The sequence below is a fragment of the Haliotis rubra genome, unplaced genomic scaffold (assembly GCF_003918875.1).
Source record: "Haliotis rubra isolate DU_JTF1 unplaced genomic scaffold, ASM391887v1 Scf790, whole genome shotgun sequence".
NCBI classification, from domain to species: domain Eukaryota; kingdom Metazoa; phylum Mollusca; class Gastropoda; order Lepetellida; family Haliotidae; genus Haliotis; species Haliotis rubra.
Window position 1 is genome coordinate 51,236 of NW_025767513.1, and position 18,487 is coordinate 69,722.

An 18,487-nucleotide genomic window follows, 5' to 3' on the forward strand; every position below is an offset into this window, starting at 1 on the left:
TCACAGTGGGGGACACCAGATATGGTCTTCACACATTGCACCCATGTGGGGAATTGAACCCGGGCCTTCGGCATGACAAGCGAATGCTTAAACATTAGCCTACCCCAATGCCCCCATAACACTAGGTACTGTTAGTGTAATGTTTTTTCGCTTGTATACACCATCTTGTAAGAGTAAGGCACATCATTTGTTTTCAGTACTGGGTTTATCAACTCTTTATGTGTCTCCGAGATCAGAAATTGCAATGTTGTGTTACATGGCATAAGGTGACGTGTACCAGGGCCTAAAGCATCAACCATTATTTTCAATATACAGTGTCACACTTATATATCCTATATTTATGGGTTGGTATTTTATATCTCAAACAGACACTTGAGCTCCGTAATAACACCTTGCATTAACTTCTTATGCTGTAAGACTGTAATACTGACTGACTGACTGAGTTTGGTTTTACGCCGCATTTAGCAATATTCCAGTAACATCAGGGCGGGGAACACCAGAAATGGGCTTCACACATTGTACCCTTGTGGGGATTCGAACCCGGGTCTTCGGCGTGACGAGCCAACGCTTTAACCACTAGGCTATCCCACCGCCCCAAGACTGTAATAGCTCCTAACAGAGTTAAAGGACTTTTGTCTTGAATACTATCCATTGTGCTAATCTAATCAAGATGGATGCACATCTCTTGATAGGGAACTATATCAGGGTAATTTTGATACAATCATTGTTGTGAGAGGTAATAAATTTCCGGGTTCGTACAGAATTTCAAGACCAAAATTTAGATAAACCTGTAGAGGTTTCCAATTCTTTGAAGAGAATCATCCTTGGGGTACATATATGCATTTTCTGAGGCTGAAAATGTCATGTGACAGTTGTATCAATGTTTTAATAAAAATATTGTACAATAATATGGCCCCCATCACGTGGAGTTACCTCCCTGCTACACATGCACAGCCAACCAGGTAAGCACCCAGGCATATCATTCTTTCTGCTAAACAAATCAGTGAACAGAATTGCGGGGAGGTGGGCGGCCCCACCCCAAGGACGATTCTCTTCAGAAAATTGGAAACCTCTACAGGTTTATCTAATTCTTCTTCATAGAGATCGTCCTTGGGGTACATATATGCATTAACACAGACTCCCAAAGACCGGAGGCTAGGGAAGGAATTCTGTCACAGTACAAAGAAATAGCAAACTCATACTTACAAAAAGTTACTCATGCCATAACACACCTGTCACGTGTCCCCGAGGCTTCTGCGAGAGGCATTATGGGAGGTAACCCGACAGGGAGAAATCGCACTGAGGACCGACCTTAATCAAGTTAAGCATGACAACACATCATATAGAGTGTAAACGAACCCCGCCCACTGAGGGAAAACTCTATAAAGAGCACCGTAAGGGGGAAACTACAACTCACAACCAAGCTAGTTAGCAAGAATCAATAGCGGATATGTCAATGAAACAACAATTGAACACAGCGTCTCTAGAAACCAAATAACCAAGACTCACTGAGTCAGGGTGGCAGGACACTGTCCACTGGAGAGAACAGAATGTCCGAAGCGTGCTCGATCATGGGAGCGTGTATCCAGCTGATAGTGCCATATAAAAGTACTAGGTCGGCTCCAAATAGCGGCAGAGCAAATCTCTTTGATGGGCAGTACTGCTGCAAATGCTTTTGAAGTGGCAACTGCCCTGACTGAGTGAGCCTTCAACCCCTCAGGGGGAGGCTTGCCCTTAGCCTGATACGCAGCAAAAATAACTGACACAAGCCAGCGAGAAAGAGTCTGTTTGCAGCAGGAGCCCCAGCCCTCCTGCCACCATAACAGCAGAACAGATGGGTACCTGTACGGATCCCTTGTGTTCGTTTGATATAGACCTTGAGGGTCTTACGGACGTCCAAATGGGTGAGTGCTCGTTGCAGAGGTCCCCGATGTGGAAGGCTGGGTAAGAGTAGGACATCGATAGGAGCTGTCAGATGGAAAGCTTGATAGACCTTCAGACGGTAACTATCCAGGAGGCGAATACTGATGCGATATGGATGGTACACTGTCAGCGCCGGGTCTGCAGACTTGGCATGTAAATCACCGACCCTTCTCCCAAATGTCACCGCCACCAGAATGGCTAAATGGAAAAAAGCCGATACACGTGAAAAAGTAGGACCGGACAGCCAATCTAGCATGATTGACAAATCCCAAGGTGGGCTGGTACGCCTGAGAGCAGGTCGAACCCGATCCACGCCAGCTAGGAAGCGCTGCATAAGAGGGTGCTGCCCCAGAAGAGCACCATCCACAGGGCTGTGAAAGGAGTAAAGAGCGGTGCAGTAGCCACGAATGGTCGAAGCCGCCAAACCTTCTTCCAAACGAGACTGCAGAAACTTCAGAACTTGCCCTATCTGAACACCAGCACGCATAGCGGGACCACCTATCCTCATACTGAACGTTTGTCAAATCCAGCCTCAAAGCCAGAATTGTGTCTGCAACTGCTGCAGGAATTCCGCGTGCCTCGAGGCTAGACCTGATAGAGGTTAAGCAACCCACTGAATCCTTGGATTGGGGTGTGGCATACCGTTCTGAGTGAGAATGTCTGGTTGTAAAGGAAAAGAACAGGAGGCTGAGCCAGAAACCTGAGAATTACCGGAAACCAGCTCTGTCATGGCAAAAGTGGCGCCAGAAGCACAAGTGGCCAAGCTGCTGGGTGGACAGCTGGGAGAGGACCTGGGGAATGAGTGGTAGTGGCGGAAACACCCACAGCACCTTGCCCGTCCAATCCAGCAGGAAGGCATCGGAAGCCAACGCCCTCTGGTCCGGTATTCGAGAGCAGAACACGGGCATCTGATTCGTCCCGCCGGATGCAAACAGATTCACCTGGAACGATCCGTACAACTGGGAGATAACTCTGAATATCTGCCGGTCAAGCATCCACTCGTGCCGGGCCAGGATCCGGCGAGAGAGAGCATCTTCTTGCACGTTCTCCAGCCCTGTGAGATAAACACCCACGTCTCCCGAAGGACACCGTGCCGCCTTGCTTCAGGTTGTACGTCACAGCCCTACGGTTGTCCAACTGAAGACGAACCACCAGGCCCTGAACATGCTCCCAGAAGCGTTCGAAAACCAACCGCACAGCTCTCAGTTCTAAGACTTCGGACCAGTCCAGAACACACACACACCCAGCCCCTGAAGGACGCATCGGTTTGAACTGTAAGAGCTGGCATCGGGATTTCCAAAGGGATCCCCTTGGAGAGATTCTTGACCTGGATCCACCACTGAAGGTGAGGAGACAACCACCCAGGAACTGTGAGAGACTTCTGCAGATCCTCTTAGTGAGCCCAGAGACTTGCCAATGCTTGCTGTTTAGGGCGCATCCTCAACTGCGCCTGCCACATGACAGAGATAGTCACCACCATATGACCCAGCTGACAGCGCCCAGTCTGCGCTGGTGCCTGGGGCAGGAATAAAGACACCATCTTCCGTATTCTGTTGATCCGGTCGAGTAACAAAGATACAAGACCTTTGTGAGTTGTGAACCGCGCCCGAGAAAAAACAATTCCTGGCTGGGTACCAGGTCGAATTTCTTGAGGTTTATGACCCAACACAGTCGAACTAGAAACTGTGTGAGTAGAATCTAGGCTCACTGACTGTGTTAGAGCACACAGCAACCAGTCGTCTAGGTAAGGATGACAATGCCTTCCTTGCGACCGCGTGAGAGTCGCCGGCACTAACATGAGCTTGGTGAACACCCTGGGCGCAGTGGATATGCCGATGGGGAGCACCCTGAACTGATAAGACATCCCGTCGTACCTCGGAGCCAATGGCAGCGGATCAACAGAAGCCTCGAGGCCTATGGATCGAGCCGAGCCTGGAGATCCAACCCACAAACTCTCCCACCGGAGTCCTCCAACCGACTTGTGAACAAGGGACTTCACTGAGTCCACATGCTGTTGGAACAATTGCTGTATGAAAGACATATCAATTAGTACAGATTCATTAGAAGGCTTTTTAGCCTTTTTTGCTTTGGATGGGGGTGTCTCCTCAGTTGGGTCCCCTCCCGCCTCCATCAATTCTGTAGAAGAGGAAATCATCAGCCCTTCGTTTCTGGGCATGGGAGGAGAAATCAAGGCAAAGTTCGCACACATCGGGAGTATGCCCAGCCTTTCCAAGGCAACACAAGCACTTGTCATGCTTATCGGCAGGCGGTAAACGTTGCCCACAGGCAACACATGCCGTAAACGCCTGAAACATGTAGCTAATGGCCAAAACAACAGAAAAATACACCAATAAAACACTGAAAATATGTGAATGCGACAACGCGACAAGAAATAATTGTAGTAATAAAGCAATATTTCAAACCACATGACCGCGTAAACTTCCCGCCATGGGAATATTAACCGTACGTAAACCACGGGAAAGCTAGCATAAATCTATACAAAAGTCACATAAATGAGAAATAACCGACTGCAAAGTCAAAAGAGCGTTCTGAAGAACGAATAAAGACCAAACATACAGTAGCTGAAGTCCAAGACATTATTGTAGTATGCATCTAAGTTGGTCAGCACAAATCAAGCACGTATGTACACAATGTGTGACAGCAGAAGGAATGATGATACAGGCCTGGGTGCTTACCTGGTTGGGTGCACATGTGTAGCAGGGAGATAACTCCACTTGGTGGGGGTCGTACAATGATCAAAAAATGATTTTTAATCATTGTACATAATATTTTTATCAAAACATTGATACAACTGTCACATGACATTTTCAGCCGCAGAAAATGCTTATATATGTACCCCAAGGACGATCTCTATGAAAAAGAATTAAGGCTTTTTTCAAGGCTTTTCTGGGCAAAATTAAGGCAAATTTGACAAGCAATGATATAAGTAAACCTAAATAAAATAATAAGAAACAAGACTTCTGAGCACTGTTAGGTTTAATTTGAAATTCTGATTTCAGGTAGTGTCAACATTACAATCTGTTTTCCATATCAATCGAGGCATTGGCAGGAGTCACATGAAGTAACGGAGCATGTGCGACAGGCGACATTCGGAAACAGTGGAATTGCTGTATATTACAGTAGATAAGCCGAAATTTGAAGACAAAAAAAGAAAGGGGTTCGGGCTTATCTTGGCGGGTAACACTTTCGTCAAATTCTTTTTCTGGTGAACAGTAAGAAAACGACATCGCATTGTTTCGCGTGAATGAACAAGAGAAAACAACTTTTTCAGTGAAGACGTCAAATTTGCAATTAAACATTACTAGACAAGATTATTGACCTTTTCATTTCTAATTTCGTTTTGCTAGACACTGTATCATATGCAGAGATTAAGATCACTGTGTATATTTGTCTCGTGTACAGAGCCAGAAATAGCAAGCAAGTTAAAACATGCCAAATAATATAACAGGATGAATTCTGATGCAGTGATCTGTAAAATATAATATCTAAAACTATTATTTTACCAAAAGAAATATATCCTTGCATTGTGTAATTTTAATAACAGGTTTTGCTCTATATATGTAAAATATGTATAATCAACACTAAGGTTATACGGACCCCATGGTAAGTGGAAGTTGTATGCACATCGAATGATTTGAACAAGCATGCCAGTTTGTCGACATGTGATCATCCAGCAACAATAAATATGACATTTAGCAAAACAAAATATATATAGTAATATATATACAAGTATATGTATGCATTTTCTGTCAACTACACTTCATTTCTAGGCGTGAGTAGATGCAATATTATTGTGAATTCTGTGAATAATGTGGATCGAAGTTAAGGATTTTTACGGCAAAAATAGATTTTCCAGGCTTTTTAGTGTGGGACTAGTTTCATGAGGTTTAAAAACTTCATCATTTAGTAAACATAGACTATAATAACCATCAGATATAATTTGGTGGTCTTTATTTAAAAATAACCTTTTATTGTTGCTTTCTTTACATATACTGGATGGAAACCTCACCTTTCAAAAGCAAATGCAAAAGTTTGTTCGTACAAGGTGGGTTTTTTATATGATTGTACCGTTTTGTTAACATGTTTTTCAATCCAGATTGACAGTTAGTACCAACATCAGTGTGTTTTCTGATGAAAAAGCATATCAACCAAACGTGATATCTGGAGACGTTCGAAGTTGCAGTATCCCTTTACCATCTATTTCAAACTTAGAATAGTCACGGCTCATAGGAGTAACGAATTTTTTATCTTCCTTTAAGGTATCGTAATAATCATTAACAGTTGACTGCAAAAAGTTCATCACCTAGACTTGCTCCGTGAAAGTTTGTTTGTCAATACCCTCATTTATTTTGGACCTTTAAAAGGTTGATCTTACAGGGACTTGCCTCCATAAAATTGAAAACAAGCCATAATTAATGTTAAAAACAATGATTCTTAAATTGCTTCCTTTACATAGACTATTAAGAAAAGGTTATTCTCAAGGATGACCCTGACCGTTGACTTCACTGGTCAATGTATCCACAGAATCCAGGGCTATAAAGGAGATCTACATGGCTAGATATCCCTCTGATGTCAAAGGACTGTGTAATTTCAGAAGCTGGAAATTCAAACAAAACCTAAAAACATCTATATACATGATACTGGTTAATTACTTTAAAACAATAACATCAATAAAACTTTTGATTCACCTTTGTCTTCACGCCTTGATCAAAGTCTTTCATATTTCTGTCGATCATATGATCCTTCATGCCTGAAAACACCATGAAAACAGTATCCAGAATATCTTCTGCTGTTTTTGAACCTTCAGGTTTCTCTTGAGATAGACAGGCAATGACTTTTCCCACTGGTGGTAACAAAAAGCTCAATGGCCCGATCAGTGTCAGCACGAAGTTTGTCCTCAAAGCTTCCTTTCCAAAGACCTTTCACTGTATTCCAGATGCCTTTTTCTATTTTTGGATAAGTGAATCCATCATACTGATGCCATGTGCCTACAGTAAAATGAAACATCAAACATGAACAATATACTGCAGGGACTAAACATATTACTTAATTTGCAGGATATAGCAAGGTAGTATTAAACTGGCAGATATGAAATATTTTCAATGTGAATTCATGTACCACCTATAATTATGAAATAATTATCACCAAGATTCATTTAATTGAAAATGTGACATCTGAGCTTATGAAATTTTCCTGTTATGTTTGTTGTGCTAAAAAATACCGAAATAAAGAAAAGAAAAAAGTAGTTCTTTGGGTTTATTTTGCAATCCTCCGATAATCGATAGTGGATTTGTGAAAAATAGTAAATGCTGGAAGGTTATATTCCCTACAGTCACTGGGTGGATTATGAAAGGGTATCATGGAGCTGAATCGGATTCACAAATTACTTCTCTTTAATAATTTGGTGTCCGATTCCCAACACTACTTGTAGATTTACCCTGAGATTCATGTAACCTTTTCCTTACAAGAACAATAGTATTTTGATAATTACATGAAATAGATCTATAAAACCATTAACAATCTCTCAAATTATAATGACTGTGACCCTCATTTCCTATCTGTCATACTTCCAGTCATGAAATTTGTATTCCTGTTGGACGACATCACTTATGTCACTTTCAGTTAGGACTTATCTTCCAGATCTTTGTTCCTACTATGATGTCAGCTCCAGGTTTTTTTTTTTTTGTATAATTACCAGGTGAGAATGTCACTTCTGGTCACTTTTTGATTGTTGAATGATATTAATTACGCATGCACAAGAGGCTACGAGATTGTATCTGCTGGAAGTTGTCGGGGAAATAAACATGGCTAGAAGGAAGCATGTGTGCTGTCAGCTGTCGTAATGTTATGGGGGTAAAAGGGCATGAACAAATGGTAGCAGAGCGTGGTTCGTTGACAAGTGATGTTTTCCACATGTGGAAGTAATTCTATTGGCAAAGGTCGTGAGTAAACTATCTGTGAAAGACTTTGAAATATTTTCTGAGCATGTGGTTCGGACTCGTTACTCCCCAGTTTGATCAATATTCGTGTGTGAAACCGTCAACATGTCAGTGAGAATTAACCCTCCTCAGTACAGGCCTGCTAAAAGTTATGAAAGTTATAGACAGGAACTGGTGGTCTGGAATGAAAATTCCTGCTAAACAGGGGGGCACATCAGTTGCATAATTTTTACCGGAAGACGCCCCCGCATCAATTAGAGAGAAAGCATTTGACCTAATTGACTTGGAAACATTAAGATCAAACACAGGATTAGATGCATTAATTGACAAATATCTTGGTAAAGATGAACTTGCAGATTCTTATAAAAATTTGAAGACTGTCAAATAGAGAAAGAAATGACCATGACTGAATATATTTCTGCCTTTGACCACTGCTACAATAAAATCAAGAAAAAGGGTATAACTCTCCCATCTGAAGTCTTAGCATTTAAACTGTTACGGAGAGCAATGTTAACAAAAGAAGAAAAACTGTTAGTTTTGACAGGTATGGACTTCACTAAGAAAGACACCCTTTTTGAACAAGCAACTGCTTCTTTGAAAAAGTTCTTAAGAAAGGGGTATGATAGCCAAACCCGAGAGAAGTGAAGCATCAAAACCCATAAAAGTAGAGCCAACATTTTCAGTTGATGAAGTCTACACAGCATATGGAGGTAGAAGACCAAATTATTTTAATTCTGGAAGAGGAAGGAGTGGTCGTCAAGGGTTTAGGAACAGTCGTGGATATAATCTTGGTGGCAATGATGCGAGCTTTACAGGAAGGGGAAAGGATCAAAGGGACATGAATCCGACAGGAAGAGATGGTCATACACTTAAGTGTTTGGCGTGCGGTTCCTATCGACATTTAGTTCGTGACTGTCAACATAACTTTGAAAAGACAGAAATGTTGGTAGAAGAGGTAGAGGATGTTGAACTTGAAAACATTGTGTTGTATACATGGGAAGAGCAGGTAAAGCAATGGACACCGCCTAGATCATGATACATGTGAATGGAGAAAAGTTGAAGAGTGTAACGCAGTTATGATTCCCAAACCTAAACATGATTAAGAAGAATGTCAACAAGCAAAGACAGAAGAATTGGAAAAACTCTTGGCATTTAAAACTTACATAGAGGTAAAAGACACTGGACAGAAACGAATATCTACACGATGGGTCATCAGTGATCAAGGAAATGGCAAGATTAAAGCTCGTCTTGTGGCTAGGAGTTTCGAGGAAGAAGGGTAAAGGCTGGTCAGTCAAGACAACATACATCAAATCTGCTTTCCTTCAGGGCAAGAAGCTGGACAGAGATGTGTATCTACAGCCACATGTAGAAGCAGATGTGACAGAAGGGAACATATGGAAGCTTGAACACTGTATGGCCTGGGTGAATCAGCTCGACATTTTACTTAAGTGTGGTAGAAGAGTTGACAAAACTAGGGTGTGTGCAATCACAGTATGACCCAGCCTTATTCTACATGAAAGAGAAAGGTGACTTGTAAGGGATAATTATTTCACATGTTGATGACTTCTTACATGCTGGTTGTCCATTGTTTGAAGAAAACGTTATGGGAAGACTGAGGCAAAGATTCATAGCTGGAAAAGTGGAAGGAAATGCTTCAGATATATAGGTTTTCACATTAAGCAATACAATCAAGGAATTATAGTATCCCAAGAAGACTATGTGTCTGATATCGACAGTGAAACCATTGCATCTGCCAGGGTCCTAAAGAAAAATGAAGTTCCAACACCAATGGAACAAACTAAATTCCGAGGAATGGTGGATAGAATCAATTTAGCTGTTCAAGGTTCGAGACCAGATGCAGTGTTTGAAATGATAGACTTAAGTACAAAGTTGAATAAAGCAACAATTGCTGACTATGTCCGAGCAAGCAAAGTCATCTAGAAGTTACAAGATAGTTCATCCACACTATGCTTTCCAAATCTTGGTCCCAGTAAACACTGGAGAATGGCTGCATTCTCAGACCCTTCCTTAGGAAATTTGAGTGATGGTGTAAGTAGTGTTGGGGCACACTTGTTTTTTCTTGTGAGTCAAAGCAATCATTGCTGCCCTATATCATGGCAAGCTAAGAAAATAAAGAGAGTGGTGCGATCTATGATTGCTGCTGAAACTATGGCGCTGTTGGAGTCTGTCGAAGATTGTATTTTCTTGAGAGCAGTTATTCATGCCAGGATGGACAGAAAAAGACCAGACCATTCCTATAGATATCATCACAGATAACAGAAGAGTAGTGGAAGCCCTGCAGTCAACAAAGTTGGTAGATGACAGAAGGTTGCGGATGTGGCAGCGATCAAACAAGAACTTGTAAATGGAGATGTGGAGGTGTCCTGGTAGAGAAGCAGCTCGCCGATGTGTTGACTAAACGGGGGCTGTCAGGAGTGAAGTTGTGCCAGATTCTTCGGAGTGGAAAGCTGTGTCTGTGATGTGTAGTGTATCATGTGATTTGTGTATGGGGCAAAATAATCCCCTAGAAGCATGAAGGTAGTTTTCCTTGTGAGTGCTTCTATCTAGTGAAACAATCTTAGCTTAATCAAGGGTAAAGCAGATGAAGAATCCTGAAGTTGAACTTTTAACTATAAGATAAAGAAATGACATTGTTACATTTTTACAAGATGAAAAAAAAAGAAGACAATTTTAATGAATGTTGATATTAATTACGCATGCGCGAGAGCCTGCAAGAGGCTACGAGATTGTATCTGCCGGAAGTTGTCGGGAAATAAACATGGTTAGAAGGAAGCATGTGTGCTGTCGGCTGTCGTAATGTTATGGGGGTAAAAGTGCATGAACAGAAAAAAGTAGTTCTTTGGGTTTATTTTGCAAACTGCACAAAAAGCATTTACAAATTTCACATCTTTAAAGGATGACTAGAATGTCAGGAACATAAATTTCCTGGAGTCTTTAAGATAAATTCAGTCATGCAGGGGTTCAAAAATCCCATCGCCCGACGTCCAGGACAAGTCAGTTTTCATTTCGGGCAATCAAATAATCGTATCTTACTTGTCCGTGGGCTACAAGATAATTTCCACTTGTGGTTTCAAACCGCAAATAAACTTGGATTTAATTTCATATCTGCTCAAAATGTAGCTATTACATTTCGCAATGATAATAAAGTAGAGTTATCTTTCTTTGCTATTTATCACTTTTCAATAAATAGTCCAGTAAACATTAACGTCAAATACCATGTTGATTTCTTCTTTTACATTATCATAATTATGTCATAAAATCAGGGCAAGTGGAAAATTAGTCAGGACAAGTTACTTTCTTAAAGTCACTTGCCCTGTGGCAAGTGGATTTTAAAAAATGTTTTTGAACCCCTGGTCATGGCTTGTAATAAGCTAATAGTACTTATGAAATGTAAATTTAATGACACAGACAAACCAACCTTGTGAACAAAATATTATTAATGCAAACATGTGTTTCAACATTGTGTGTGTTTAATTATGAAAAAACATGATTGATTGCTTGGTCGTTTAGTCACTGTGACCAGTATTTGACTATTTCAATTAATTGGACCTTGACTAGAGTAAACTGTAGTGCCTTTGTGCACAGACCTGAGAACTTCTTACCTTCATAAGATTTCCATGATGTTGGAATACAGAATGCACGATTAATATTTGGATGGTCTTTGTAGAATCTTTTCCTGTAGTAAGGTTCTTCCCATGTGAATGTGTCTGGACCACGCTGTATCATGTACTTGTATCTAAAATGACTTCTTAACAGATCCTTAGAGACTGGGACATGGCAGGCATATTCAAATTCTCCCTCAGATATTTTCCTGAAATTAAGTCAGACAACAAGTACATATTTGGGTCACAATTCACTTGTTGGATGTTGGGTTCTTGCCACTAACCACATTAAGGGATGTTGTTAGCCTAGTAAAATTTCATAAAGTCGCTTTTTTAAATGTTATACAGGCCGCCAATTGTAGGATATTTTTTTTGGTCTGTCCATGGTGGTCCAATAATTCAGACACTTTGTTATTAATCTAAGGTTCTAACGTCTGATTTAAACATAATGATACTAAATTCTAAGATTTGTGTACACAATGTCTACACTTGCTAAATAAATATTCACTACCCCTTGACCTTAACTTTCATGTGTAATGTCAAAGCTCACCCATGCTGCCTGTTTCTCCTATTGCTGGTTGCTACATCTGAACAATGTAAAGACACATCTTATATTTCACTTTCCCTGTTAGGTTTATTTTATGTTTATTGCTACATACCCAGAAAGTGTGTATATATATATATATTCTTCAAAAAAAAGAAACTTCACATAGCAACTATTTGAATCTTACAAAAATATTTGACACAAACCAATTCATGCTGAATCCCAACATGTGGGGGAATGGTTGCTGACAACAAAATGTTTGAAAAAAGACACGAACAAAAACGTAACGTTACACTCACGTCTGTAGTGAAAAGTTAAAACGCACCCAACAATGAAATGCACGTGCATCATGGGATTGTGAATCATCCTGAGCTGAAGTCTATGACTGTAGGCTTTAAAAAGCCACATCAATGGTACACCGTGTGCATTGCTTTAAGACACTATGGACGACAAGAGAATGAACAGATTGACAGAAGCTCAATGACACAGTGCCATCGGCCGTTTACTTGGCCGGGCATCGCAGCACATCGGGCACTTCAGCATGTCCGGACAGACCATCTCAATCCAATGGACCTAATACACTTGGGAGTGTTAATGACAGACCCCGGTCAGGTCGACCTAGTGTTACAACCGCCCCCCAGGATTGCTAAATCCGGTTGAGACATCTTCGTTCAAACACCACGGCCACATCATCCACAACAATCCAAATCCCTGGACTGCGTCGAATCTCCGACGCAATTGGCTATGGGAAGCCAGACTTTTTGCCAGAAGACCAGTTCAACATCACATCGTTCCCTTCATCAACGTCAACGGTTGATCTTTGTGGCATGACAATGCTCGACCTCACGTTGCACGTGTTTGACAAAACTTCCTCCAGCAAAACAATGTTCAGATGTTACCTTAGCCTTCTCGATCACCGGATTTGTCCCCCATTGAACATCTTTGGGACACTCTTGATCGACGCTTGTGACAGCATAATCCGCCACTTAAGACACTACAAGAACTGCACACAGCACTTCAGCAAGAGTATCAAAACATTCCTCAACACAGCATTCCGGCATTTCCTTTCATCTATGAATCACCGATGCCAAGCTGTTATCGATGCTCATGGTGGTCACACCTGATACTGATATTTTACTCTGACCAAGTGGCTTTAATAGCACTCTGTGGTTTTACCAAACACTTTCTGGATCATCATGGTTTGGAAATTTGTAAAGTGATGAATTTACTGTAATTGAGCAATGATGTCATGTTTGAATCAGTTATATGCACTTAGTAAGTAAACTCCAAATCAGCAAGTCAAGTTTCTTTTTTTTGAAGAGTATATATATAATAATACCAAGATATCAGTTGTTATTATATATAGTTGACGTTAGGAAAACAGGCAGGTTCTGGCTCAGACACATTCCCAGTGTACTTGACAGAAGTAATAGTTTCTTGTAGATAGGATGTTCCGATGATCATAAATAATCGAAAATCGATGAAAAGAAGGATTAAAATGATTATCGATTGTAAAAAACATATTTTCGATTAATCAGAATTTTGTTGTTTTTGTATAACCCCCTTGAATTAAGTAAACTAAACATCAAATTTGACGAATATTCATGAACAAACATGCGCTCAACAGCATAAAGCTTTGCACATTGTAAATTTTAATCTCTTTTATTGTTTAATTACAATTCCAGTGTCTTTCTTGCATGCATGCATTTAATTGCATGACGGTATTAGTTATATAAAAATAATTAAAAAAAAAAAAAATGGGGAAAAACCCTTAAAATTTGTGATTACATTAAACATGTATATATTTCGATTATAATTGATAATCGTTCACCACAATCCTCCAATAATCGACAGTGGATTTGGTGTCCGATTCCCAACACTACTTGTAGATTTACCCTGAGATTCATGTAACCTTTTCCTTACAAGAACAATAGTATTTTGATAATTACATGCAGTAGATCTATAAAACCATTAATAATCTCTCAAATTATAATGACTATGACCCTCATTTCCTATCTGTCATACTTCCAGTCATGAAATTTGTTTTCCTGTTGGACGACATTACTTATGTCGCTTTCAGTTATGACTTTTCCTCCAGATCTTCCTTCCTACTATGATGTCAGCTCCAGGTTTTCTTTGTATAATTACCAGGTGAGAATGTCACTTCTGGTCACTCTTTGATTGCGAGGATATTACAGAGCTTTTGGGTATGATGTCACTTCTGATTCTGATGTCACTTCCAGTCACTTACAGACCATGATGTCAATTGATCATGACATTACTTTCAGCCTACTCATTGTGGTTTTCTTTCCTGTAATCTGCATAGGTAACCTGTTTTAGGGTCAGAGTAATCAATGGTCTACTTATCTCCTTCACCCAACTGTTTCCCATAGGAGAAGAAGAAAAAAACTATTGATGAATAATGTATTCAGCATGACTAGAGGATCTACAGAGTGTACCCCTTCCTGGCTTGGCTGTTCATCGTGTACTTAGAAGTTGAGTAATGCGTTGTGCAAGCCCCATTCACAACTTGTTACAAGTTGCTCCATAGACACTGTGTTTCAGGATGCAATGTGTGACGCCAAAGCTCTGATTGATTGGCCAAAGTAAACAACAAGCATGGGTTGTGAGTCATGAGCATGTTGCCTTCTGCTATGGTAGACTTGAACCAACATGCTTGTCTGATAATGTCTGAGGCTTGGGCTTGGGATTCTCAGATAAACTTCTGTTGGGTTGGTTTCCGATTTCGTCAGGAGTATAAAGAACCCACAATATGTCATGAGTTGGACCAAGAAGATCCTGTTTTGTTGTAATGGTGATCTGTCTTCATCTTGTAAAGAAAAAAAGCCATCAGGATAACAGTGTAGATGAATTAGCTGATGGTCTGTAATATGACTTTGGTAACAGCCAAGGCACATTCATTATCCCAAACAGAAGTTCTTGCAACTTGTATTTTCTACTAGTGACAGATGCGTAGATGAAGATGAAGGATATATGGGAACATGAAACAATGTATTCTGCTGACCAAAGGAGATGATGAGCCAATCTACCATTGTGAGTCTTGTACAAAACTTCCATATCGGTTTAATCAGGAATTTAAGTAATGATACTAGATGACTTGTTGAGGATCTTGAGGTCTATAATCATCATCCATTAAAAGTGGACTTCTTCTCGGAAACAAGATATACCTGACAGTTAAAGCCCTTTGTGATGTCTGAGCCTTGAGATGCTTCAGGACCTTCTTTTCTAGTTCAATTGGCCAGATTTGTTGCTGAGGTTTCAGTCCCTTCCACATTGAATCTTTGACCTTGTGGCTGAGACATGAGAAAAGGATAATGGTGGAAGTACAGCTTGTATCCTACATCCTGACATCCACTGATGTTCTGCTTTCAGTTCTGGGCACATGACAAAAAAGTACTCCTCATGGACCCAGAGTTATGTTGAAACTCGGTACTCTTAAGTCGAATGTAAAGCCAGGTCTATATGATTGAAAGTAGGAGAAGTTGCCAAATCAGAATCTCCAGTTGGTGCAACCTCTTTGTTTATGCTACCTCTGCTCTGTACACAATGCTGACTCTTATCCTTGTGACAAAATGATTGAAAAGTATCCTTTCCTGTGGGAATATACATTATCTCAGCAGTTCCTTGGGATCACTGTCTTTTGTAGATTGTCTATGTTGCATAGATAGTAGAGAATAACAGTGGGCCTAAGCCACTAGGTAGATAGCAGATACTTGGGAATTGCTGTGTTGTATCCTGATGCACCTCTTCTGTTATCTTGATTGTTTGTGCTGTAACTAGTGTTGGGAATCGGAAACCAAATCCACTATCAATTATCGGAGGATTGTGGTGAACGATTATCGATTATAATCGAAATATATACATTTATAATGAAATCACCAGTTTGAAAGGTTTTTCCCCAGGTTTTTTCTAATAAATGTTTCTTATACTGTCATGCAATGAAATGCATGCATGCAAGACAGACACTGGAATTGTAATTAAACAATAAAAGTAGTTACAATGTTACAATGTGCATATCTTTACGCTGTTGAGCGCATGTTTGTTCATGGATATTTGTCAAATTTAATCGCTAGTTTACTTCATTCAAGTGTGTTAAACTAAAACAAAAAAAATTCAATTAATTGCAAATATGTTTTTTAACAATCGATAATCATTTTTAATCCTTCTTTCAAATGATTTTCGATTATTTTCAATCATCGGGAACTCAACTAGCTGTAACGGGTAATGTCTGATGTCTCAGAGTCCAGAGTGACATTCATATCTGCATGGTTAGTTGATCACTTTGCAAATCTATGAGAGATTATGAGTAGGCAAGATGACCTGATCTGTCGTGAAGGAGCATGGAATTCAGCAGTATCTTGAACTATCTTCTCTGTAGGAATCCAAAAATTGACATATGACTTGACAAATACTGACTACAAACTATTTACTTTTTGTCACAATATCTATGAAGTGCTTGTTGATGGATGGTGAACGAACCAGCTTCAGAAATTTCTCATTCAGAATTTTAGATTATGGTAATGGGCAACTGTGCATCTGGTAAATCATTTTCCTTAGTTGCAGTAAAGGGCGGCGATCATGCTGCCTATCTTAAGTCAGTTGTCACACACCTCGACAATAATCCTGTGACCATAATAATTTCAGAGTGTTCTGAGAGAGGCGACAGTAAAGACAACCTCTGTTGAAATTTCTGAAGATTAGTTTTGTGTGATTGAAACCACAATACAGGAGTCACTGATGTATAAGAAGCAGATGATTCTTTAGAATTATGTTTGCTTTGAAAGCCAGTTGTGGAGTGTATCCAGGTCTTTCCCTTAGATATTTAAATACTTTCTACAAATATAATTAATTTTTCTTTCTTTGAATTGACATAAAAATATCAAGGAAAATTTATATTCACTAGAAAATTGCAATCATGTTTTTTATTCATTTCATTTGCATTTGTCAACAGCACAAATTAAACCAAGCACATAAAGTAAGCAACCACCTCTAACAGGGCACTGCTTCATTACAGAGTAAAAGGTTGTTACCTTACAAGATCCATTTTCCACTTGTCTGAATTCCAACCTCCAAGAGAGTTTGGTCCAAATCTTATGTACACTGCTTCAGTATTTGGCTCTAGCTTCATTTGTTCTGATATTATCACATGGAAGACAACTTCCACATTATTGTCTCTTTCTGCAGTAGTTGTTTGTCTGAAAAGAGATAAACACCATAACATACAAGACAAAAAATAACAATAGACTGTTAATAATTGTTGGAAAATTCTCCAAGTAAGCTGGAAACTTACAGTTAATCACATTGGGACCAATTTCCTTACTTTTTGGGGTGCCATATCTGTTCTAATGATTTTTCTTTACTATGCCTCAAACAAATCCAAAGATAGTGTCATAATATCACGCTCTTTGATTGTAAAAGTGTTCGATGCATAGCTAAAACTACATTTTTAATCTTCAGTAAGCATATATTTCATGTGTCTTATGAATAAAATTATCTTTTCTGAGCATAAATTTCATGTGTTTGGTGGATATCTTCAGTAAGCTTAAATTCCCTGAGTCTTGATGGACTGGTTGCAAAGATGACCTCTTCATACCTTGTTGAAAAAGGTTAAAATGTGTCATTGCTCATGCTCTATGTGCCTAGTTTTAAATATCATGTATCAACATATATTTATATACATATATTTATTCTTTCTAACACATGGCATTTCCTGCTAACTTCTTCTTGATGCTGAAGGGAAACAAAATTTAAAACTTCTACCCTTCATGTTCCTGGTCTCATAACACTTCACCAAAACATCACCCAAACACAATCAAACCCTTTACAAGTGTGCAGCACACTCTGACTCTTATGTTGACTGATTACTCAACAGAGCAGAGGGTAGTGAATGGAATGGCTTGGGACATCATCTACTTTTAAATGACTGCACAGTGAGGTGACTCTGAGTTGAAGATATAGATGCAGTTCACAGACAAATGCGCTGCTCATCTTTACATGAATTTCTGCATGTAAAGTAAAGAAAAAAACTCCAAAGAAAACAAACTCAACACAATGTATTCACTTTGTACACTGAACAAAGAACCAATGTCATCAACTTGTTCCCAAGTAGTATGCCTGGGTGGGTGTCTGCACTGACAGGCTGTGGTCAGTTGCTGGTCCGAAAACCAAGCAGTTGCACAGTTTCAGACCTTGGACGTCTGTGACAGACTACATCCTTCTTCTGTATTTTAAGATCCAGCAGATGAGAATCCTAACGATGCATCTACACGTCAACAAACATGTGGTGAGTTATATGTATAGTTTTATTGAGACTGGCACATATGTTAGATTCCTGGAGCCAACACTGCCGATAATAATATGTTGTTGTTTAGATAAATTAGTCCTAACTGTCATCAAATCTAAAATCAAGCACTTGA

At 39.8% G+C, this 18,487-nt stretch overlaps 1 protein-coding gene across 1 annotated transcript in view; it reads right to left on the minus strand.

Annotated features, from left to right (window-relative positions):
* Window positions 1-18,487, minus strand: part of LOC124261189 — a 102,555-nt gene that overhangs the window by 48,780 nt on the left and 35,288 nt on the right. Inside the window, exons 7-9 of the mRNA XM_046695509.1 lie at window positions 17,102-17,266; window positions 11,507-11,715; window positions 6,633-6,932 (exon numbers count right to left, since the gene is read on the minus strand). Coding sequence (XP_046551465.1) covers window positions 6,633-6,707 — 75 coding nt within the window. The 5' untranslated portion in view covers window positions 6,708-6,932; window positions 11,507-11,715; window positions 17,102-17,266. The remainder of the gene's footprint in view (window positions 1-6,632; window positions 6,933-11,506; window positions 11,716-17,101; window positions 17,267-18,487) is intronic.